Below are 25646 nucleotides of genomic sequence, written 5' to 3'. Positions count from 1 at the left end.
GAGCAGAATTAAATAACTTCATAGATGGCCTATTAAGCAGTGGTGTTATAGTCAGAGACAAAATAGTATTTCTAAATATCATTAAGACTTTATGGGCACTCTTGGATTACTGTACACAAGTATGTATTTGTCCAGAGCTTTTTGATCTGAAAACACCTGGAAACCAGCATAGGTGCTTTTCAACTTGCTGCTTAAGATTGTATTGGCTTGAAGAAAGGCAACCCCTCTTGATTAAACTTACGTATTGTGTGTGTCAATGGATCCTATAAAGTGCACATTATATGCAGGGGGAACTATTTCTGTCTTTTGAGCCATCCCTTGTGCTTTATGCACACTGGGAGCCAGTGTAGTGTAGTGGTTAAGAGCAGTAGTCTCGTAATCTGGTGAACCGAGTTCGCGTCTCCGCTCCTCCACATGCAGCTGCTGGGTGATCTTGGGCCAGTCACACTTCTTTGAAGTCTCTCAGCCCCACTCACCTCACAGTGTTTGTTGTGGGGGAGGAAGGAAAAGGAGAAAGTTAGCCGCTTTGAGACTCCTTCGGGTAGTAATAAAGCAGGATATCAAATCCAAAATCTTCTTCTTGGTGTATATGCAAGATGTTCTGCTCATACAACTCAAAGGAAAGCCATTTAGTCAAATGTAGGGATGGGGAAGGGACGCGGGTGGCGCTGTGGGTTAAACCACAGAGCCTAGGACTTGCTGATCAGAAGGTCGGCGGTTCGAATCCCCGCGATGGGGTGAGCTCCCGTTGCTCGGTCCTTGCTTCTGCCAACCTAGCATTTTGAAAGCACCTCAAAGTGCAAGTAGATAAATAGGTACCACCCTGGTGGGAAGGTAAACGGCGTTTCCGTGCGCTGCTCTGGTTCGCCAGAAGCGGCTTCATCATGCTGGCCACATGACCCGGAAGCTGTATGCCGGCTCCCTTGGCCAATAAAGCGAGATGAGCGCCGCAACCCCAGAGTCGGTCATGACTGGATTTAATGGTCAGGGGTCCCTTTAGCCTTTACCTAGGGATGGGGAACTTGTGGCCCTCCAGATGTTTGTTGGACTACAACTCCCATCACCTCCGATCTCTGGCCATGCTGACTAGGGCTCAATGGGATTTGGAGTTTGGTTCAGTAGGTCCCCCATTCTCTGTGCAAATGAGTACCCAGTTTTGAGTAAAGGTTGAAGATCCCAATGGCAACATGGAAGGATAAACAAAGAATCCAGTTAGGCACAAACAGGTGGGTAAGCAATAGTGGCTTGTCAGGGCCAAAAAGCATTAAAATAAAGTGAGCCAGACCATTGGGCAATTATTGTCCACACTAATTGGCAGTAACTCACTCTCCAGGGTTTCAGACAGGAATATTTTCCCAGTCCTACTTGGAGATGCTACTAAATATGGGAACTTCTGCTTGCAAAGTAGGTGAACTGCCGCTGTCTTATGACCCTTCCAGGTAAAGTATGGCATATTAGATTCCTTTATATAAAATAAACATGTCGCCATGGCCAGAAGTGAGTTGGAAGTGAATCATGAAGAACATGAGGCTTAACAATTTCAGGGGACATAGCCACAGGATGTAACCTGAAGCTCCAAAATTGGATGCTGAGAATTGTTGACAAGGGATAAACCTTTAACAGCTCTCTTTTGATGATGCAAATTCTAATCCGTGTTGCCTATTTCTTTATGTAAGCTATCCATCTGCTGAAATGCCCTTTCCTTCTACACAGCTATTAGAGGTGCAAGAGCTTTTCCCTCTGTTTCACCTGGTTACTGTATGCTGGTTCTATGAAACTAAGACATTCTGCATATTCAAAATGGTTACAGTGGTACCTCGGGTTACATACGCTTCAGGTTACAGACTCCACTAACTCAGAAATAGTGCTTCAGGTTAAGAACTTTGCTTCAGGATGAGAACAGAACTCGTTCTCCAGCGGTGCGGCAGCAGCGGGAGGCCTCATTAGCTAAAGTGGTGTTTCAGGTTAAGAACAGTTTCAGGTTAAGAACGGACCTCTGGAATGAATTAAGTACTTAACCCGAGGTACCACTGTACTTTGGAATCTCAGGACATGCTCCTTAAGGAATGCATGTATGCTCCTCTCCTGTGCTGCTACAGTTCCTTCAGTTTACAACTGTTACACACTTCTACAGATGAAATTATAATCTTCTTTTGTCCAGAGAAATTATGAATGAATCACATCCAGGTAAATTTGTATAGGACTGCAGTTTCCAATCTCAAGCTGCAATACTTTGGGAAAGTTCTATAATGCTACTTGTGCAAGTGATGCACGCCATTGTTCCTTTATTTCAGATTACATTTGAACATGTGTTAAGCAGAGTGTTTTGTCACTATTTTTCTAGAAAAAAGAGGTGCCAGAACTCACCATGAATGCCTGCCTCCTTCTCTTTGAATGGCAATGGCGCCCACTGGAGAGGCTGAAAAAAGCCCAGGGTCTACATATTGGACACATTAATTCTATGCACCGAGTGACTAATGTGTATTAGAGACATGAAACTGTGCTCCTGCTTAAAGTGAGGATCTCCGGAGTCACTTTCCTTTTCTGCTTTCCTCCCTTTTAAAAAAGAAACAAGACTGAGCAGTTTGTAAACTACAGAAGGGGAAATCAGTCCATTTTTGTCATGTACCTTTTTGGTTATTGTTGAAAGTAGACTCTTAAACTGCATAGACTGAGTGTCAAGCTGTGACTATTAAATACCTTTTTGTGGGGTGGGAAGAAAGGAAGGGCCTAAATGTTCCCATCCCTTACCAAAACAAATACACCTGATGCACACATTCTTGTAAACAGCCCCAAACCTCCCGAGGTTGTAAAATTGACTATTTTTGCCAGGTCCTTCAGACACCAGGAATGATCCATTCACTGGCAATTGCCGGTTAACACTTGGTAAGATGCGAGTCTGTGTTACTCTGAGAAAGAGGAGGAGATTCTGACTCCCTTGGAGTCAGAGGCTCCCTGCTTCCTCAGATTCCTGACCTGGTGCAGATGCTTGCTCATCACCTGGCAAGACCATAAAGATGACCATCTTACTACTTGGTTATCCGAACCCCACAGTGCTAAAGTTGTTGTTGTTGTTTAGCCGTTTAGTCGTGTCCAACTCTTCATGACCCCATGGACCAGAGCACGCCAGGCACCCCTGTCCTCCACCGCCTCCCGCAGCTTGGTCAAACTCATGCTGGTAGCCTCGAGAACACTGTTCAACCATCTCGTCCTCTGTCGTCCCCTTCTCCTTGTGCCCTCCATCTTTCCCAATATCAGGGTCTTTTCCAGGGAGTCTTCTCTTCTCATGAGGTGGCCAAAGTATTGGAGCCTCAGCTTCAGGATCTGCCCTTCCAGTGAGCACTCAGGGCTGATTTCCTTCAGAATGGAGAGGTTTGAGCTTCTTGCAGTCCATGGGACTCTCAAGAGTCTCCTCCAGCACCATAATTCAATAGCATCAATTCTTCGGCGATCAGCCTTCTTTATGGTCCAGCTCTCACTTCCATACAACACTACTGGGAAAACATCACTACTGGGAAAGCGCTAAAGTTACCGCTTGGCTAAACGGCCGTCTGAATTCACCCTGGGGCGGGGCGCGGACACGGAAACGAATCATTCAAACAAGAATCGCTTTCCGGCTCATTAAGGGAAAGCGCATTTCAGGGACAGTGGGGGTTTTGGAGGATCGCCTTGAGTGCAATAGCTTTCTCTTGGAACCGCGAACCAGTCTTTTTTTTTTTTTTTTTCTGAAGGGGAAAAGGAAAAGAGTCGTTTAGTAAAGGAGAACAGGCGCTGTTTAAGCGGGTGGCCCGCATCTGTTGGAAACGTTAAATAGAACTTCCTTTCCCCACTTTATTTCCCTCTTTTTTTCCCCAGGAAGAGGGAGGATCGCCTTTCGCTCGCTGTCCTTGGCCTCCTTCCTCCTCCTCCTCCTTTCTCGCTCGCTCCCAGGCCGTGGGCTCTCTCGCTCGCTGTCCTCGGCTATACCGCCCACCTCATTAATAGGCGTCTCACCTGGCCAGCTCCCCCCTGCTACGCTCCCTTGACCCTGGAGGCTTTGACTGTGCCCAGCAGAGCGGAGCAGGGCGGGGTGGGCTGCCTGCAAAAGGGGGGGGGGGCGCGGAGAGAGAGAGAGAGAGAGAGAGAGAGAGAGAGAGAGAGAAAGATGCTCGCTCGGGAGATTCGCTGACACAAGCGAGGGGTCTCTAGAGCCCTGGAAAGACAGTCGATGAACCCTGGGGCGGAAGGTGCAGCGCTTGCCCTCGGAAAGAAAGAAAGAAACGCACCTCCCCCGCTCGCCCGCTCGCCTTTTATCAGACGGCCAAAAACAACACCGCGGGAAAAAAAGGCAACAAAACCGCACGTGGCTCCTGGTTGGAGCCGGGCTCGGGACCTGCCAAAAAACAGCCTCCCCCAGCTACTCACCCACCCACCCCCAGGCGCAGCCCCGGTTAGCAGCGCCCTGCTTGGAGATGCGATTGTAACTTGTGAAAGGGAAAGAGGCAGCAGCGCTCCAGCATGCAAAGCAAGGAGCTGCAGTGCATTAACGCGAAAGGGCAGCGGAGGGTTATTGAGTGGGTGACAGCTGCGACGCCAGAGCCGGGGAGAAAGGCAGAAAGAAAACTGCTCGCTTGGCAGAAAACGAATCTCTCTCTCTCTCTCTCTCTCTCTCTCTCTCTCTCTCTCTCTTTTGCAGCGGAGGCGCGCGGGTCTTGCTGCGCCCGAGTGGGGAGGGGGGCACTTAAGGACTGTCAGAGCGCCCGCGACCCGGAGAGAGAGAAAGGAGGGATCTAGAAACCGTCACATCGATCGTAGATTTAGATGGTCCGGGGGCACTTAGAAACTGTCAAACGTCCCAGAAATGAGAATGAAAGGGATGTGTGGAGAGAGAGAGAGAGAGAGAAAGAAAAAAAGAGAGAGAGGGAGAGAGAGAAACTCTCCCCGGATGAAAAGGAGAGCTTAACCTGTCCAAAGTGGGCAACTATAAGGAAGTGCCAGGCGAGGATCGGAACCACGGGCGAGTAGGAGGAGGAAAAGGAGAGAGGGTCGGCAGCAATGCCTCTCCTCTCAAGTCCCCGCGTTGCTTAAATGGCCATCTCTGAACCCGACGCGGCTTAGCAGCCCTTGCTCGACTCCCAAAGGCGCCCGAGCCGCCCCCTCCCCGCTGGCCGCTCCCAGCAGCCCCTCCCCTGCCAGATGCATTATTAAAACCACCTCGCAATTTGCCTCCCGGGGAAGGTAATCAGAAGGGGGGAAGGTGGCTGCGCAAAGGGGACTTTGTGTCTTTAAGGGGCTGTCAGATCCCTCTTCCCCACGCCCCACGCCCCCCGGGGCGCCCCCTCCCCTCCGGCTTTCAAAGAGAGCTGCCAGCGCTTAAAAGGTTTGACACACAGAGGCGAGCGAGGCTGGACTGCTCCGCGCTTACACGAGACGAGCGCGCAGAACTCCTCGCTCGCTTTTCCCCCTTTGGTGACAGCCCTTTTGCCAGGAGATCTTTTGTTGCCTCCGCAGCCAATCAAGGCTTTTTACGACACAGTTCAGTTGGGATATAAAAGGAGAGTCCTTTTTTTTCCTCCCCTCTCCCCCCCCACCCCGGCCTTTCCTTTCCCCCAACCAGCAAGTCACCCACCATCTCCAACCCAAAGAACTTCTAGCCATCAGAAGAGCAGCAGCAGCAGCACCAACAACAACAACCAGCTCCCAGCAGCTGCTGCTCGCCATCCCTCCCCATCCCCCCTGCACGGCCAAAGCAGGGCGATTTTTTTGTTTGTTTGCAAGAGAAAGGACCGGGGTTTGGTGCGGGCGGGGGGCGGGAGGGTGCACCGCGCAGCTCGCCCACCATGCGGGTGCCCAGGTCTCGTGTGCTCTTCTGCTGCCTGGTGCTGTCTTTGGAGTTCTGCACGGGGGAGCCGGCGGAGCGAGGGGCGGATAAAGCGCCCACGGTGGGAGTCCCCTTGGTGACAGAGGCAGAGGACCAGGGCTGCCCGGTGTGTCTGTGGCGGAAGCACAGCAAGGAGATGAGGCTGGAGAGCATCAAGTCGCAGATCCTCAGCAAGCTGAGGCTCAAAGAGGCGCCCAACATCACCCGAGAGGTGGTCAACCAGTTGTTGCCCAAAGCGCCTCCGCTGCAGCAGATCTTGGACTTGCACGACTTCCAGGGGGACTCCTTCCAGCACGACGACTATCTGGAGGAAGACGAGTACCATGCCACCACCGAGACTGTCATCAGCATGGCACAAGAAAGTAAGTTCTTTGTTAACGAGGCACGGCCGGGCTAAGGGGATCTTTGGGTGCATGGGAAGCGCAACTTTAGCGGTATCTGGGGTTTTTTTTTGGAGGGTGGGGTGGGGTGGGGGCGCCGAGCGAAGGAAGAAAGCAGGCTTCTCGCCCGGCCACCCCACATCGCCTCTGCTAGTCCCGGAGCTTATTGTTTATTTCAGCGAGGAATAAATCACTCTGAGAGAGCAGGCAGCGCTGCCATCCTCAGGGACCCCTGAGCCCAGATTGGTTGCTCTTCTGTATGTGGAGGGGGATGCGCGCTGACCAGGTGTTCAGGAGGCATCCTCAGCCTCCTCCTCCTCCACAGCGCTGGCAATATTTCTCAGACTCTCTCCATGAGCTGCTTTATTCCATGCTGAACAAGTCGAGAGCAATGGCCGGGAGGGGACTGACCTGAATGGTTGGTTGTTCGTGTGCTGGTACACATTAAAAGGTATCATCTCCCTGCCCTCAAAGATACCTTCGGCTCCCTTTCCTCTATTTGCAAAAAAAGAAAAAGAAAAGAAAGGGGAAATGCAATGAGGTTATCGCCCCCCCCCCCAAAAAGCCCCACCGTCGCTTTTAAGTTGTGCAAAGTTCTTTGCCAACCGGCTGCGTCTGAAGGAGGAAAGGTCTGCTTTGTGTAGAGTGGCTCCATCGAGCCTTTTGCGTTCAGAGTATTGTGCAAACTCGTCTTAGCGGTGAGCTTTGTCGCTGTGCTCTTTGCGGATCTTCTGTGGATTTCCGAGCTGGGGCTTTGGAAAAGAAGGCGGTTGGGGGGGTGTGCGCGCGCGCATAGGTTGGCGTTGCATGAAAAGTACTCCCCCCCCCCCCTTGCCAAAGCCAAATAAACCTAGGAGAGGTCATGGAGAGGCTCTGGCCCCGAAGCGCTGCTGCCAAAGGTGTCATGATTCTGAAAGCGGTCTGCCACTCCAGCTCTCTTGCAAGTAGAAAGGGGGAAACGGCATTTCTCAGCTCTGGAGAGAGTGTGGCTCCTTTTTCTCCCCCTGCCAAGTGAAGGCGTAATCCCTTTTGTGAGGTTGCCTTTCGCCAGCTGCAAACAGCTCGAGAAGTTTGTCCAGTCCGAGGCTTTGGAATATCCAGCTGCCTCCCTGAGCATGCACACACACTCCCTCCCTGTTCCCTTTCCAGGTCTGCCAAGATCCATGGCCCTTTGTACTTCTCTCATTTATTGTAGACTCACATGGATGGCACCCCCCCCCTTTTGTGCAAAAAAACCCCCAGTTAAAAATAAATGTTTCTTAGTGTTTTGGGAAAACAGAGTCGCCAGGGGGTGGTGACAGCTTGGGCCTAAGTGCTGTGCAATATTTCTTGCTGTTGTGTCCTCTTGCCAAGTTTATCTGTAAGTGGGCTGAATGTGAAAACCCAACAGCAATATTCAACCTCTGGGAACCTCTGGTGTTCCAGGCATATTTCAAAACTTGGGGCATCACCGCATGTGTCAGGATTTGGTGTTTGAAACCAACTCTGGAGGGAGCACTGCCAGATATTTTTTTTTTGTTCTGGGCATGCAGTTATTTGGAAGGAAGGCCTCTTACTTATTCACTTTGAAATATGCGCCCTCTCTAAGAACATAATAAGTGATGTGGGTGGAAGATAGAATGTCAAGCTTTCTGTTAAAATCTCTGTGTGACAGGAGCCACACAGTTCTCTTGGAGTGGTAGGGACATTTGCTCCCAGTGCCAACTGAACAGGGACACAAAATGGGCACAAGAGATCTTGTGCTATTCCTTCAGGTATTTTTAAACAAATGTTAAATTTTGTGGCTCCCCCGCCCTTGGAATAATTATACAGTGGTACCTCGGGTTACATACGCTTCAGGTTACAGACTCTGCTAACCCATAAATATTACCTTGGGTTAAGAACTTTGCTCCAGGATGAGAACAGAAATCATGCTCTGGTGCGCAGCGGCAGCAGGAGGCCCCATTAGCTAAAGTGGTGCTTCAGGTTAAGAACAGTTTCAGGTTAAGTACGAACCTCCGGAACTGTGAGGCTCAGTGAGGGTGACAGCCCAGGACCATTTGCTAAGCGCCAGCAGCCTAACACAGTAAAGGACATTCAGCCATTGTATATAGCCACAGGTAGGGGAGAGGGCTAAATCCTAAACTTATGGCTAAGCAGATACTACTGATTGGATAGAAGCAGGTACATTTTTTGTACCACAGCTGACTTGCTGCGGTGCAGCAAACAGCAGGTGCATTCTATCTGAACAGTGAGTCCTTGGAACCTCAGAAGCAGTACCTTTTAGGGATAACAAAATCTAAGCTTCACTTACTCAGTCTTTTGAAAGTTGTGGGGTGCATGGGAGCCTGAAGAGAAGAGCAAGTATACACACAACTAGCTACCTAGCTACAAGACATCATTATCCTGGAGTGTAATGCCCAACCATTCTTCATATGACAGGTGGTCCTATATGAAAACTCTACATACAACTGGCTCCACAACTGCTTAAAACTTGATTTAGCATATCTCTCTTGTAACTAATTCAAACACACATGTCCATTTGTTAAGTGCAAGTCAAGCAATGATTCTCCTGTGTGAAGGAGTCATCATGGATCCCGAGGAACAGAACTTACAATTTCCTTATATTACATTGATTTTTAAAAAAAAAGATAACCGCATGTGTGAACTATCAGCTCCTATCCAGCTAAAGCTTGATATCACAAAGCTCCATTGAAACCAATGGAACAAGTTAATTGCAAATTACTTAATTTTCTATTGCTTTCAGTGAAACTTGACCATGATGACTAACTTTTGCAGGATTGGAGCTATCAGCACTGATCAGTGATGCACATCTTGAGTCATACTCTGGTCCTCTCTAGTTCCAGTTTTCAATGAGGCTGTATGTCAGTGTAGAATGCAATGACAGCACCAAGGTAGAGCTGAGATTCTGAATGGTAACCGCATGACAATACTTTTCTGGATGCTAAATGTCATTGTAACTCAGCCGATTTTCCAGCACTCAGAATGCTAGTGGTGTTCACTCAATGCTAAATAGCAGCAACACCTGAATTAGAGCACACTGTACACCCATCTTGTAAATTCTTATATAGATGTGAGGGTTTTTTGTCCCTTAAATTACAAGAACCAGAACAGACCTATTTGACTCCAGCCAGGAACCACATGGAATAATTACCTATACAGTATGCACAACCTCATCAACTTCTTGTTACATTTGTAATATGTTTGTTAGCATTTTAATATGCAAGCTGACTTATAATCCTTACCTAATTAATAATTTTAATTCCAGAAAGGCAGATACATAAAAACAGGCTTTGATTATGGTAGCGAACTCATCTCAGAACTGTTAAATGTCTCTAAATCCATTGTCTGCACATGCCATAAATATTCATGGCTGGATCATCAGAACTAACTCTTAAATCCCAATTTCTGGTGAACTGAGAGCTGAGAGAAGTTGGAGTGTACCTGAGCTTAGAGGGTTAAACAGAAGAATTGTGTTACTATTGATTAGTGTAATATTCTTTTCCTCTGACTTCCTTAACCCAAACATATTTTACAACAACCAGCAGAAATATCGCAACAAAAATGACCCAGCACTAAATAAGCTGGTTTTAAGCTTCTGTAGCAATTTGTGCTGATTATATTAGCTCAATAAAGTTCAAAGAGACATGTAATGTTTCTTCTTCGAAATCAATATCTGTCAGAGGATAATCAGAATTACTTCACTGGCTATTAGCCAGATATTCAGGCTAAGGAATCATTAGTGAAATCACTATGAGGCAAAAGCTTAGGTAACCTGATGGTGAAGTGAGCAAGAATTGACAGGTAAGGAGTACAACCAAACATAATGAAGTACTTGCAATACACTTTGTCCATATTCATCACTAAATTTAGAGCAATCCCATCTCATGTTTGAAGTGTGGGAACGGCCTCATGTAAAGTAAGTAGTCCATCATCGACTCAACCATAGTTAGAGAGAGTTGTTCATGCAGTCTCCTACATAAATAGAGCTGCCAGTCTACCTTGAAAATTCCTCTGATTCCATCCTTGATCTTGTTTAGTTTCCCTACATATTTCTTAATGACACTGAAAACTGGAAGAGGATTTGAGGTAGTATTAGAAAGAAGGCCTGTTTGGTCCAACTTGATCTAACCCTAACCCTTGCAAAGGCATATGTAGTTCTTATTTTTTCTGGAGAAGTCTGGTAGGATGCAATATGTTTCCAAGAATGGAACTTCTGCCTCCATCATGGACAGAAAATGACTAGCTTCACATGCCTCCTTGTGGAAGGATGGGAAGAGCAAAGCAACTGTTTGCTGTGCTTGTTTGGTATAGTTTAGGATAAATCTTGGGTGTACAAGGTCTCATCACACAGTGGTGATACAGTGGGCTTGGTCCTTCTTTTCTGTGGGTGGAATTACCCGTCAAAGCTCAAGGGTGTAAATAAGCGTGGGGGGCTGTGAATATAGGAGTTTAACTATGCTGAATACTTGGAATGATTTTTATGACTCTGTAATACTGGTTTTATTTGTTGCTTTGATGTAATCTGCCTTGGGATCATTTTGTGATGAAGGGTGGGATAGAAATGAAATAAATAACAATGAATAATAAATAACCCGCTTGCAATATTGTGAGGCGATGTTGACCCCAAGCAATCCTGATTAAAACCCTTAGCTGCCTGACTTTTAGGAGGAACATTCTACCACCACTACCACCACATCCTTGTTCATAGATATTACTCTATTCAATAGCAGGCTTCCGCAGCCTCGGCCCTCCAGATGTTTTGAGACTACAATTCCCATCATCCCTGACCACTGGTCCTGCTAGCTAGGGATCATGGGAGTTGTAGGCCAAAAACATCTGAAGGGCCGAGGTTGAGGAAGCCTGCTCTATTCTAACACTGACTTGCTTCCCCTCAGTGTCCAAAAGATCTTCCAGATAAGTTCGTTTTTTCCTTTCATATATAGCTTTAAAAAAAGAGATGAAGAGAGATATGTCTTGTTTGAGTTGAATTGACTCTTCAGTATGGGGGGAGGTATCTTATTCTTCAGGGTTTCATGTTCTACTGCTGAAGGCTTAGTACATAAGGGATCCCTTCACAAATAACATTTTATAGCTATGCTTTTTTTGTCATTATGGCCTCTGTGATTCCATCTCCTTGTTTTAGGACATGCCAATTTAGAAAAAGTTAGTCTGTTCCTTCCTTCCATCATCCTTGCTGTTGCTTGCAACTGGATCGTAGATTCTTCTGAAGTATTGTGTGGCTTCTGGAGCGGTATCTCAATGGGGACAGTTTTGTCCTCTCGGTTTCCCTTTTATTTTGTATCTGCGTGCATGTGCGGTTTGCATACGTGCATTCAGGACATGCCACAGCCCTATGCAGAACACAATGCAGAGAGTAGATTATGTTCTAGAGTGCATCAAGGCTTACTTCCGACAATGTAAATTATACAGATTACTAAATTTATTCTTTCTTTTAATCTATATACCGTATTTTTCGCTCTGTAACACGCACCTGACCATAACACGCACGTAGTTTTTAGAGGAGGAAAATCCGTAGGCATGCCACCCGTAGGCATTCCCTCCATAACACGCACAGACATTTCCTCTTACTTTTTAGGAGGAAAAAAGTGAGTGTTATGGTGCAAAAAATACGGTATATCTATTTGTTTCTGTGTACATTTTTGGTTTGTCATTTGGTTCTCTTTCTGCATTGCCACAATTACCAGATCCCTACCTTGCTTCTTCAAGACTGTGTGAGGTTAAATAATTATTTACCAGTTTGCTGCTGATCAAGGAAAGCATCTTTGTTTTCTTGAATACACAAGGTTCTGCCATCACAACTGGGATACATGATCCCTTTGGAACAGCAATTTCCAGGAAGCCTGCGATATCAAAAGTCTGATGGTATCTTCTTGTCCATACAGTTTTTTATGCAGGACAGAGAACCTGGAGGCCATCCACACAGAGGTCTAACATTGGATAAGTATATATTGGATGGAGAATCAGGATTCATTAGTCAGTCATGGAAACATAGTGGGCGGGGTCATCATGAGCTTGTGTCTAGCGGAAATTGGGACTCAATCAAGTATAGAGAGCAAAGGATATGTGTTTGGATGCTGACTCAAAAGGTGAGAGTGAAAAGAGAGCCACAACAAAACAATTTCTCGTTAGAGAGCGATCTCATTATCTATCTGTGCTGGATGCTGGGTATTTGCTGCTGCTGAGATGGAAATGGTTACCATAACTCTTGATTATTTAGGCATATTGCTTGACAAGACAAATCTTCTTGCTAATCAACAATTACTTAAGTACCTAGATCCTAGAAGGATCAGAGCATCCTAACCCTTTTACTGTGTGGGCAGCAGCACAGAACTGGCATAAAAATAATTTGGTTGGTGTTTATTAGAAGCTGAACCTGCTTCAGCTCAAGTTATATTCCCAAAAGTTAGGACAGTTAGTGAAACTGCTAGAACTAAGTCAAAGGCAACATTATGTGTTGGAGGTAGGCACTCAGTGGTTCTTAGGTAGGCTTGATGTATTTCTGAGCTTACGGCAACAAGATTCATGACATGAAATCTGACATTAAAGCCACATAGAGACTGTAGCTTGAAGAAGGTTAGAAGCAATGGGCAAAATCCTTCCTGGAATATTTTTATGATTTCTAGGCACTATGTCATGCATTGCCCTGTATCTCACTACAATATGGCAAGCAGTGGCATTTCCAGACCACAGTATTATTTTATTACACTGAAGGGCTCAGGTCTGTGTGAGGAGACTTATCAAGACCAGTGGGCCAGTTGGCACAATCCAATTGGATGTGGCTCATAGACTTCAGTTATCAACCACTGGCTTACTGGGGCTTAGACCAATTAGGTTTATTTTCCTGCGTTACCAAATAAGCGCCTGTGTTAACAACTCTACAAACATAATCTTTTTCTGCTTCACTGAAATAACTATAGTGTCAAAGAATACAGTAAGGATTTTGATGTTCTAACTGTCCTCTTGCACTCTTTGGGAGTGATAGAGAAACTTGATTATGTAAGAGGAGCTGTGATTGGACAAGGGAGGTGTTCATGGTGAGTTTTGGCAATTCTTTTTCTAGAAAAATAGCACTGGATGAAAGCATTGTGGTTGTGAGGCTCCCAGAAGAGCCACCCACTTCCGGCTCTCAAATTGGATGATTTGACCCCACAATATATAGAGATTTATTTACAAAGCCTGAGCACTATTTGGCGAGTTATTTGCATAAATGGCACATACTGGCTATCCAGAAAGTGGTTGTTTTTAGAAGAGAGAGATCTAAAATGGTGGGTCAAGCCTCTACATTGGACTTGGCTGCTATGTCAGGCTGCCTCCAGAACACTACTGAGGTGGTTAAGGGAATCAGAACACTGAAAGCCATTAAATTCTCAGAAGGGGTGATTCACACTGAACCGCTGGACTTGAAATCAACTCGAGAGATTGAATGGCTGAAAAAGAAAATCTGGCCTCTGAACAAGAGACAAAATGGCCACCAGATTAAAAAAAAACACAACTGCTCTAGGAGCCTCGTAAGGAAGACATGCAAAGGTTTAGAAGAAAGGTATTTGGAATAGAGGAACACCTATGCAGTCAGGTAAAGACGGTGGCCATCAGTGCTTGCAACATGATAGTGGGCTCTGAAAGTAAGTTTAAAGTTAACAGATCCAGGATTTTCAGAGGAGATGTGAGAGGTGGGCAAAGTATTGCTACCATATTAGAGTATCTCTACGTAGGGAATACTTAACGTTGGAACTGGAACTCACAGCTGCCTGTATGTGGAATTTTCTATGCTTCCACATCAGCAGAAAATCTCCCCCCCCCCCCCAAAGAATACATTTACATTGCGAGACTGAAGGGTGAGAATGTACAGCAGGATGCACTGTAGCATGAATGTGCACATGTTTTGGAACTATGACACCACTGTTTCTACCAAAGGAAGAATTCTGTAAAAATCTATGACTCAAAATGTTCACTCGAGCTGATGCCAACTGGGAGGGGAGGCAGCGTATGGTCTGGAGTGTGTGAAGGCTGAGCGGAAGGAAGGGGTGTTGGATGGGAGGGTGTGGGGGGCACAAGTGTGAGGAATCGCAGTAGGGAGAAGGACTTCCCTCCTGGCCAATTCTACAGCTCATTGAGAAATTTCCTTCTCCAGCATTAATAGACTTGGATGGCTTTGAAATTTTACTGCCCATAAAATCGGCGACACGCTGGGGCTTTTTTCTGTGTTAAACGTTTGCTGCTGCTCCCCACAACCATCTCTTTCCCTTTAACAACTTGCTCCCTCCAATGCACACCCCCCCTGCAAAAATAAAGCCAGCGTGCACACACCACCCAGATTGAAATTGACAAGGGTAGTCCAATCTGATTTTAATTGGCCATCTGGAATAATTCCCCTTGCTTGTAGGCTTACTGGATTGGCTGGAGCCAATCCATTGGACCCACAGATTCCATCTCCTAGAATCTTTATCATTCATCCTCACTCCCTTTTTCCTTGATGGCAGTTATGATTTTTGCTCCTGACACTCTTTCATGGAGCAATTGTGTGTGTGAGTATTTTTATGGTTCCTGAACAGAAGGAAGGGAAGGTTTTATAGGCAGTGGGGCCATAAACCTTTCTGGTTCCCCTCTCCTCACTCCTTCTGTCCTGTCCTCCCCCCTTTTTTAATCTAAAGCTTACATTTCCCCCACCCATAGACAAGAAACTAGGGAAGGATAATTGGGTTCTAAACCATTTATTGGCTACCCATGACCCCTGATGACCTTTCGTTTGGGCATTGGTGGTGGGGAGGGGAACTTAATGAAGTACCTTGAAGGGAGACTGGGGGTGTGTGACAGTGTGAAATCCACCAAACGCTACTCCCCCCCCCCTTAGTACTGCATTCTGACAGCTTGGAGTAAGTCTAACACAACAGTGACTTCAAATCTACTTGCAGGCATCACTACTTTCTGAGTACAGGGATCATTTTCAAAGTGTCAGTTTTGCTGGAAAATGTAAAGTTGGGATTTTGTAGCAAGAAAGCCAGGGACATAACCTGGTATAACAGGGGATTGGGAACTGTAAGGGATGGGCTGAATTGTGACTCCAGACATTTATAAGAAGTTGCTGAATAAGGGAAATATGTCAAAATCAGACAAAAACTGCTGTACTGATATTTTAGGATGGTAAATAAGATACCCACATTAGTTACAGGCTGTTTACAAGATAATATACAAAATTGTATTTCAGTGCTAAGAATGCCTAATAGCATTTTGAGTGTGTGCAAATATGTACCAAATTATTCCAGGTTAGTGGTGCAGCAGCATATAATGTTTTGAATTGGATTTACATGAAGTTCCTGCCCAGGTTGCACTGAAATCAATGGAGTTGTAAAGTATCATTACCTAATTTCCCCCCAGAATGGATGTAACTATACTGAGGTTTCATTATTACTGCTAGTGGAATTCTAAGGGTGGTCTTAAACACTCTTGTGTGTCAATATTTAAGGTAGTTATTCCCTTTTCACTAATGAAGCACAGGAGATCAGAGAGAGCTGTGGAAATGCTCTCGAATGCAGCACCACTAGTAACAGTTAACTAGGAATTACAATAGCCTTCACCGGTAACTGGAAGAATTAGAACAGGCTTCCTCATCCTCGGCCTTCCAGATGTTTTTGGCCTACAACTCCCATGATCCCTAGCTAGCACGTCCAGTGGTCAGGGATGATGGGAATTGTAGTCTCAAAACATCTGGAGGGCTGAGGTTGAGGAAGCCTGCGTTAGAAGAATTGGCAGCAGTTGATACCACTAGAATACTAGCAGTACAGTGGTACCTCGGGTTACAGACGCTTCAGGTTACAGACTCTGCTAACCCAGAAATAGTACCTCGGATTAAGAACTTTACCTCAGGATGAGAACGGAAATTGCGGGCTGGCAGCAGCGGGAGGCCCGATTAGCTAAAGAGGTACCTCAGGTTAAGAACAGTTTCAGGTTAAGAACGGACCTCCAGAACGAATTAAGTTCTTAACCCAAGGTACAACTATATTACAATGACTCCACAACAGTTGCATATATTAAGCTGATTAGTGCAGTCCAGATCACTCAGTTACTCTAGTCTAGTGTATGGTAGACTATATTAGTGAGTATCCATTAAGAAATGACTGTATAGGATTTTACAAGTATGTGTGTCATGTCAGCAAGGTGACTATGGCTTCCTAGTGTGTTGCTGTAGCACCAAGTACAACCTCATCCTTGGATGACCACCTGGGCAGCAGTGGGTAGGGCTTGATTACCTGTTAAATTGAGTAATTGACAGAGTAGGGCCCCAGCCAAATTAGAACTCTTTCTGTGGTGAAAATTCATGGATGTTTTCCATGACGGAACCTGAAGTATGCCCATTCTTCCGTCTCAAAGCATAGTAATTGATCATCCGTCAGAAAAAAAGAGAGTGGTGGTAATGTTCCCATCTATAGAGAAATTAATAATATGGGAATTAATAATATGGGAATTTTTAGTGTGAAAAGCAGGACATTGTAGAATAATTCAGAAGCAGGACAGGACGGATCAGGAAGTGAGAGGCTTTGTGTGTTTTGAATGCTCTCAAAGGTGAACACATGGTTCATTAAGGGTTAAAGATATGTGAAGCCTCATAATATGTTTTAGAAGAGACACCCTGTATTCTTAACCTGGTTCTGGAGGCAATGAATGTACCAGGATTTTTTATTTTTTTTAAAAACCAATAACCCTGCCATTTAGATATGTGGCACTGGGACTTAAATATTCTAAATATTGATTTAACTCAGTGCAGCAGGACTGGTGCTTTAAAATTATGCTGGGTACCTAAGAACTGGACAAAGAATACATTTTCATAGCATACATAGAACTAAGAGATTCCAATAAATTCTTAGAACTACGTTTCCTATTCAGATACTTAGAACAATGCTACAGAGAGAGAGAAGGTGATTAGCGGGAATGATTAGCAATAGAACCTAAAGTAAGCTGGAAGGATATGTTAAGTTCTATCTATTTAGCTACCAAGGAAAGTTTAAATATATAAGAAGGAGGAAAAATAGAAACCAACCGTTGAATCAAAATGAACTCCACTTAAAAACAACAGCCAAATATTTACCAGAAGGAACCAGCCAGTGGAACAGAATGCCTGTAGAGGAGGCAATTTCCTCATTGGAAATAAGGACCATTGCTAGGGTTCGTAGAATTCAGAGTGTGCATGTTAGGATGATTAGACTTGAAGATCTCTGTGGAAATTATTGTACAGTGGTACCTCGGGTTACATACGCTTCAGGTTACATACGCTTCAGGTTACAGACTCTGCTAACACAGAAATAGTGCTTCAGCTTAAGCTTCAGGATGAGAACAGAAATCGTGCTCTGGCGGTGCGGCAGCAGCAGAAGGCCCCATTAGCTAAAGTGGTGCTTCAGGTTAAGAACAGTTTCAGGTTAAGTACGGACCTCCGGAATGAATTAATACTTAACCCGAGGTACCACTGTATATTCAATCTCGCCTCATTTGTGCAGCAGCAGAAACAAGATGTGGGGCTCTATAGTGATCCTGTTTGCCTCTTGTAGCCCGTCTCTGATTGGTAGAGACCATATATATGACCAGGATGCTGAAAATTATAATATTCTCCGGTGTTTCCACTCACAGAGCAGCCAGACTCTATAGAAGTATTCCCTGCTCTGGTACTGAAACTTTAAAACAAAGAACAGATTATAATACTTAAAATAATAAATATAATAATACAAGCTTCAAATTGCCTGTGAATAGTAGGAATGGATAAATGAAACCTTATAAAAAAGTTTTTGTCCATGGAAGCATGGTGTTCAATGGTTTCCATTGCTCTGGCTGTGGCATGTGTATTTTGGGAAAGAGTGAAGAAGAGGTTGGAAAAGAAATGTGTATATCATAAGAGCAGTAGCTAGTCATGTTCAGCAACAAAGCTCTAAATGATGGGGGCCCAGGATACATAGAGGACACAGGAAGTGTTAAGAAGTCTCTTCTTTTCCACATCCCAATTGATTACGGCGGGAGGCACGACTGGTAGGGACGCAGAAGAGGCCTTTTTGTGGTTACATCCAGATTAGGGAATTCTGTCTTGGAAGGTTCATTTGGGCCCCTTTTTCTCGGCTTTTTGCCACCTAGTTAAGATGTTTTTATTCTGGCACGCATTTGATTTGGTGAGTTAATGATTCTTAATAGGCTGATATTTTGTCTTAAATTGTTTTCCTTTGCAGTGCCTGTCTTATCCACCTCTTTTATCTGTTGGATTAGAGGTTTTATAAATTAATTTTCATAGCTGTTATCAACTTCAATGTTAACAACTCTGAATACTGTATTACAATGGAAGGATGGGGTCTAAATTTACCGAAATAAAACAACCAACAGGTGCTTCTCATCTAATAAGTAGCTACAAGAGACATAAACATTTTCTTCTCATTTTCTGTCTGTAAAGCAGTCAGTGTCTGAGTGCTTGCAGGATCAGGTCACAACATTTAAACAGACTGCAGGTCTCTGAAAAAGGAGTGGATGGGGTGGAGACCACACTCCAAATGAGAGCTGAAGACAATTCTACAGTCCCACTTGGAGTGAGTTGAGTAAGAAAGTTTTCATAAATGACTAAAAATAGGTGAAGGTTATTATGAACTTGGATGTAATGAAGGCATGGAGAAAAGTGAAAAGAAGCAGCGCAACCAGTTCTGACTGTTTACCCATAGTGGAAAGTAGCACTGCCCTATTGCATAATCTTTCCCCTCTCTTCCCTATTGGCAGGTGGGGAATGGCTACTGTCAGGGCACAGAACCATGGACAGCGCCCTGGTAAATTTTGGGTGGGGCACATTAATTGCCAATGAGAAGACAGAAAAGATGAACCACTGGAACAGAGAGTGGCTTTATGTTAGCTATTGACTTACGCTCACAGACAAGTTTGACTTAACTGGAGGCTTCCACATAACAAACAGAATTTCACATCAAACTTGGGGGACCTGGACATAATAAGCCAGCATGCCTTTGCTTTGAAGGCTAGATTGTGTGCTTTCCCAGCCCCAATCTCATAATTGCCCTTTCCACCTTAGTCTGTGCAACGTCTGCGATTGTGCGGAGGGTTTTGCATAGCTAGGCCGAAAACATTGAGAGGAGGGGGAGAGGTTTTCTGTCACTTTAAGAACTGGCAGAGACTGGGGTAGAGAGAGGAGTTCCCAAGGGAGCACAGCATTAATTTGGGACTTGTGCACAGCAAATTGCCTTGGGCATTTGTTAGCAGAAGCCTTTGCTCCTGGTTGGCTGCGCAGGGTGAGGCAGCCACTCCGTGTCATGACCTTGGCGTGTTAGCAGGGCCTGCAGTTCATGGCACATGCAGCTGGGGGTGATTAAACGGAGCGGGGTGCACCAGGCAGGGGCAAAGGGGCACTCCTAGCTCAATGTAACCCAGATGTCTGTGAACAGAGAGGAGTGGGAGGGGGTTGGCCACTGGGAGCTGCTGGCTGGAGCTGGGAAGAGGGGGAAGTGCCTCCTTCTCGCACCCCTTAGCCTATGTGAATGGCAAAACGACTCTCTCCCAATCCCCAGTTTGCCTGTTTAGATGGCGATCATCCTCTATTATTCTTCCTAGCCATTCTTTCTGAGTGGAGGGTAGGCGAGATCTTTGCTATGTGTATTCCCCACTCTACCCCTGAGCTTCGCTGCTTGACTTGCGACATACGTATTGGTTTGCTTGTTGTAGGAATTCAACAGAAGTGTCAATTCAATTCTTTATGTAGTGAGGGAATTATCCTATCTGAGGCACTGACTTCTGCAGGAGTGGCCTGTGTATCGCACTAACCCTATATAGCATGGGTAGGCAAACTAAGGCACGGGGGCCGGATCCGGCCCAATCGCCTTCTAAATCCAGCCCGCAGTTAGTATGGAAATCAGTGTGTTTTTACATGAGTAGAATGTGTCCTTTTATTTAAAATGCATCTCGGGGTTATTTGTGGGGCATAGGAATTTGTTCATCCCCCCCCCCAATATATAATCTGGCCCCCCACAAGGTCTGAGGGACAGTGGACTGGCCCCCTGCTGAAAAAGTTTGCTGACCCTTGCTATATAGGGTATTACAGATGCATGTACGTCAGTGTATAACATCTATGTATATCCTACTACTCTTGTAAAGCTCAGGGCAGCTTATATAATAACAGATGACTTTGTACCTGCCCAGACAGAGTATGTATATTCTCTTTCCCCAAGAGCAAGTTTGGTCCTCCACACTTTCCCAAGCAGTAGAGTGTTCTAGCACTGCTTCAAAGCAGGGAAGGTGGCTCTCCAGGTCTCTTTCTTTGGTGTTTGGAACGTGCCTCAGGCTTGGTTTGTTTTGCCTGACTGAAGTGTATCACTGAACTCTAATAATGCCTCTTGTTTGCCTAGACCAGGGTTTCCCAAAGTTGGGTCTCCAGTTGTTTTTGGACTACAACTCCCATCATCCCTAACTAGCAGGACCAGGGAATGATAGGAATTGTAGTCCAAAAACAGCTGGAGACCCAACTTTGGGAAACCCTGGTCTAGATAGAAGGAAGTGAGGGGGATGTGAGTGTATGCATAAATTAGTTTACTCTACAAAGGCATTATTTTCTTTGTTGCTCAACCTACTGTTTTCACTGGCCTCATCTGCCCCTGGTATGTGACCCTTGGGCTGAAAAAGTTTTCCTACCCCTACTTTAAAGCGCCATCATTTCTCCTAAAAGACAAATGTGATTCCCTTAAAAGTTCCTTCTTCTCAGACTTGTAATCTGCCTATGCTCAAATCTGCTAAACTATTGTTCCAGTTCATTCCCAAATAAGTAGGGTGTGCTTAGTAGAAGCACCAGCCACCATCGCTCAAGCAGTGAATGAAGCCATCACTATCAACTGAAGAAGCATGTTTAACGTTTAGCTAAACAAAAGCATAGAGAAACGATCACTTCCTATTTTGTATAGCTGTTTTGTAAGGAACCATTCAGCTATATTCATAAATAAGCTTTTTAAAGGTGAAAGATTCCTCTCTCACAGTAAATTCCATCTTCTGCCTATTATTTGAGCTACCCTTCTCTGATTTGACTGTGTGCTACCTCTTATTCTGTTGCCTGTTCTCTTGAATGTTTGTGTGTATTTGTGCTGCTCCCCCAAATACACACATGTTGAACTGGGTGTGGGTGGGCAGGTAAGGGAAATGCTATCTGCTGTAAATACTGTCCCTGGCCTGTTCATTCAGCATGTACAGGAACATCTATTGCATATGCTGTACTGCTTTTGGGGAGGTCTCTGCATCTCACCCGTTCACTTTTTATCTATTCATATTGAAGTTTGGGTGAGTGATTTGTCTCTATCCTAGCTTAATCTGCAATGACGCATGCTTAGAAATAAACCTGGTTAACTTTCAAAAAGTGCTGCCAGATTGGCACTTTCCTTCCCCACTTACTCTAGAATAAACTGAAGCTTTCCCTACTACAACAGGCAGGAGATGTGGGCAAAGGAGACTGGCAGAGCAACTCTCCTGTTGCACTCAAACTTTTAAAGACAGGATCTGGCAACCCTATGTTTGCTGATAAACCTGGTTCTTCTCAAATGTCCAATTCTGTCTCAGAGGTAGGCGGTTGAAAGGAAAGCTGAATGTGCTTTGTGATAAAACTACCTAGGACTATGGACGAAAGGACGGGTGGAAAGTTTAAATTTAACAGGAGCAATCACAACATGTCATTGCAAGGGGGAAAGGAGTGTGGGTTGCAGTGGACTGGATGAGTGACTAGATTAGAACAGACAAACTAAAGAGGAGAGGAAACTCTTGACTATCAACGGAATGGACTATAGGCCATAGACGACAACAGCTAAACAATCTGATAACCATTATATAAATGCTGACATTCTGAAAATAGGGATGTGCCAAAATGGGAAAGGACATGCCAGTGCTGAAGAATTAAGAATGTTCAAAGGGAGGAAACTGTAAAAGTACTTTCAGAGTCGACTGTGCTGAAGGCATCCGCATAACAACATAGCATAATGAAAGCAATCTCCAAATCACAAAGGGCAATGAAATACCACTGTCAATATAGCAAAGCTTCTCATGGATCAATCACTAATAATAGATTCAGAAACAGCAAGGAAAAATACAAATTTATATTCCACAAATAGCAAGGTGCTCCAAGAATCTGTGCTGGGACCAAAGCTTGTTAAAGAAATCCAGGATTATTTGATTACTGGAGGGTAGAAGTGATCAGTATTGGGACTGAAATAATACCCTGCTGTCTTATAAGCCTTGTTTAAGCATTCAGATGTGGCATTCATTAGAGACATGGGGTGGTATTCAACTAAGTGCTTGTGCAATTGAGACCCCCCCCACTCCATCCCCAAATCTGCTCCAGAAGGTTGGGGAAACACTTAGAACAGATTTAGGTGGCACATAGGGGGAGGAAAGGAGAACATTCTGTTACACGAGAAATCCTTTTATTGGTGAAACTAGTGACTCAGGACTGCATTGACTACATCCTATGGTATGGGACCAGTTGTCCTTTTTTGTATGACTTGTTTAGGACAAGCAACAAAGTATTACTATGGATAGACATGGACTGATAATGTGTATAGATTTGGATGAAGTAACATGTGAGTCTTATGCTAGAGTTAGACCTCATTTTAGAGGCCACATAATTGTGGCCCATTGGACACACAATTTCTCTGCCTTCATCCCAAGGATAAGAAGCACCATTCACTGGGTCAGATCAGTTGTGCATCCAAGTTAACATTTTTGTCTTCTGTCAGTGACTCACCAGATTCATGGAAAAGCTTATTAGCAGGCAGCAGTAGTGAAATTCACCCCAGCAGCTAGCCGCTAGAGAGACACTATGGCTAACATGGGTCCTGAAATTCTTGCTAGCATGGCTAGCAGTCACCACTGGGCCCATTTATATTATCTAGTTCTTAAGTAATTCCATCTATAGACATACATACAAGTCAAAGACAGACTGTCTTCTTTCCAATCTCTTGCCCTGTCACACATTGCGTTACTGAAGCGGACAGAGGACTGGGTATACAGACGCACACTATTATGACTGCTGTCTTTGGCTCAGCACTGAAATAGTTCTGATAGTCTGGAATAGGAACCATTCCTTTTTACTGGAGCCCAAACAAAGTCTCTATTTTGAAAGAATTTAACAATTCATACACTATTCATTTTATGTTTGAAGGATGAAAATATTGAAGAAGCAGGTTATCTAACATCAACTAAACACTCCCTCAACATCAGACTACCAATTTACCCATCGAGGAAAGTGAAGGAATAAAAAGGGACGTGTTGAAGTGGTGCCTAAGCTTCAGTAGGAGAAAGGCGGTTTCCAAATGACAATCTGGTTTCTCATTCTTCCAGTTGAGCTTGGAGTTAACCAAAACACTATAGTGTGCTAAAATGGGTACAATGAAATCAGAAGAAAGGTTGAGACTAAAAAACAACCCACACTCACAAAAAAAAGGTACAGGAATCAGACTGTGTTCAAATAAGTAAAGGTAAAGATAAAGGTACCCCTGACCATAAGGTCCAGTCGTGACCGACTCTGGGGTTGCAGCACTCATCTCACTTTATTGGTCGAGGGAGCCAGCGTACAGCTTCCGGGTCATGTGGCCAGCATGACTAAGCCGCTTCTGGCGAACCAAAGCAGCACATGGAAACACCTTTACCTTCCCAACGGAGCGGTACCTATTTATCTACTTGCACTTTGATGTGCTTTTGAACTGCTAGGTTGGCAAGAGCAGGGACAGAGCAATGGGAGCTCACCCCATCGCAGGGATTCGAACCGCCAACCTTCTGATCGGCAAGCCCTAGGATCTGTGGTTTAACCCACTTAAATCCTTAGCATCGTTAACTATGCTAAGGATTATGTGATAGTCCTGATAGCTGCCCTGTGTATTCTTTTGCAGGATACTGTAGAATGCAGAACCCAAAAGGCTGCAGCATCTCTAGTGAAATGAAACACGATCCCTTTAGGAGTCAAAATACACAAAACCTTGAATATTTATTGGATTCAAGGTTTACTCTACTTTGCTTCAGAAGCTAGATATGCTTTTAAACTATTGGTCATTCATGTAAGTCAGTCAGTCAGTGTAAACGAATGTAAGGTGATGCATATTAGCACAAGAAATCTTCATTTCAAATATGCCCTCATGGGGGTCTTAGCTGACCAGGAGAGAGACCTTGGGGTCATAGCAGATGTCTCTTGCTGTGCTGTGACACTGCACCTGTTTGGTGAGGAGAGGAGAGGGACTGGGAGCTGGCTACCCCTCTCCATTGTGCCTATGACTGCCACGGTGAGTGAGCCACTAAAGAAGGAAGGCAAAAGCAGTGACGCAGAGAGGTTCCGCTGGCTAGCAGCAGTACTGAGGCTAAAAGGTGAGGGGAATCCTGCAAGACAGCCTCCATGCCTGAGTCGTATTAGCCCTGAGGGGCCTGACTCAGAAAGGAGTGCAAATTCTGGCCAGTTGGGCCAAAGCCCTAAGCAGTTACAGTGGTACCTTGCAAGACGAATGCCTCACAAGACAAAAAACTCGCTAGACGAAAGGGTTTTTTGTTTTTTGAGCTGCTTCGCAAGACGATTTCCCCTATGGGCTTGCTTCGCAAGACGGAAAGGTCTTGCAAGTTTGTTTCCTTTTTCTTAACACCGTTAATACAGTTGCGACTTGACTTCGAGGAGCAACTCATAGAACGCGGTGTGGTAGCCTTTTTTGAGGTTTTTAAAGACTTTGGTGATTTTTGAAGCTTTTCCAAAACTTTCCCGACACCGTGCTTCGCAAGACGACAAAAATCGCAAGACGACAAAACTCGCGGAACGAATTAATTTCATCTTGCGAGGCACCACTGTAGTTTGAAATGGTTGTTTTATATTTTATTATTTGCTTGTATAAGCTGCTTTGTGAGGGCTAGCCCTTAACAGGTGACCTAAAGCTATATATATCATCGGAAGCCCTTCTTGCTGTGCCTCCACCCACATGAGGTCCGGAGGGTGACAACACAAGAACGGGCCATCTTTGTAGTGGCACCCCATTTGTGGAATGCTCTCCCCAGGGAGGTTCGCCAGGCGCCTTCATTATATATTTTTAGGTGCCAGGCAAAAACGTTCCTCTTTAACCAGACATTTGGCCGATTAATATTCTATAGCCTTTTAAATGTATCTGTGGGAAAGAGGGGGTTATTGTTTGCTGTTTTGTTTTACTTATTTACTTGTTTTTATCATGTTATTCTGTGAAACCCCTTGAGATCTTATGACGAAGGGAGCTAAAGAAATCTAAATAATAATAATAATAATAATAATAATAATAATAATAATAATAAACCATATCAGTCATGGTCTGAATGAGTGGTGGGCTATTGAAGGCATTCAATTTTGTGATAAGGGAATTGTTTGTTCAGGGCAAGCA

General features: G+C 44.8%; 1 protein-coding gene across 1 annotated transcript in view; it reads left to right on the top strand.

The window, feature by feature from the left end:
• Positions 1-5819: 5819 nt before the first annotated feature.
• GDF11 (growth differentiation factor 11) overlaps positions 5820-25646 on the top strand; it is a gene marked incomplete at its 5' end in the record, with an annotated part of 29194 nt that continues 9367 nt past the window's right edge. The window contains one exon of the mRNA XM_080994843.1: positions 5820-6222. Within this exon, the coding sequence (XP_080850969.1) occupies positions 5820-6222 (403 nt within the window). The remainder of the gene's footprint in view (positions 6223-25646) is intronic.

This window comes from Podarcis pityusensis (assembly GCF_964106645.2).
Source record: "Podarcis pityusensis genome assembly, chromosome: 2".
Lineage (NCBI taxonomy): Eukaryota > Metazoa > Chordata > Lepidosauria > Squamata > Lacertidae > Podarcis > Podarcis pityusensis.
Note: the sequence above shows the minus strand (reverse complement) of the source record. Positions and strands in the feature narration are given on the sequence as shown.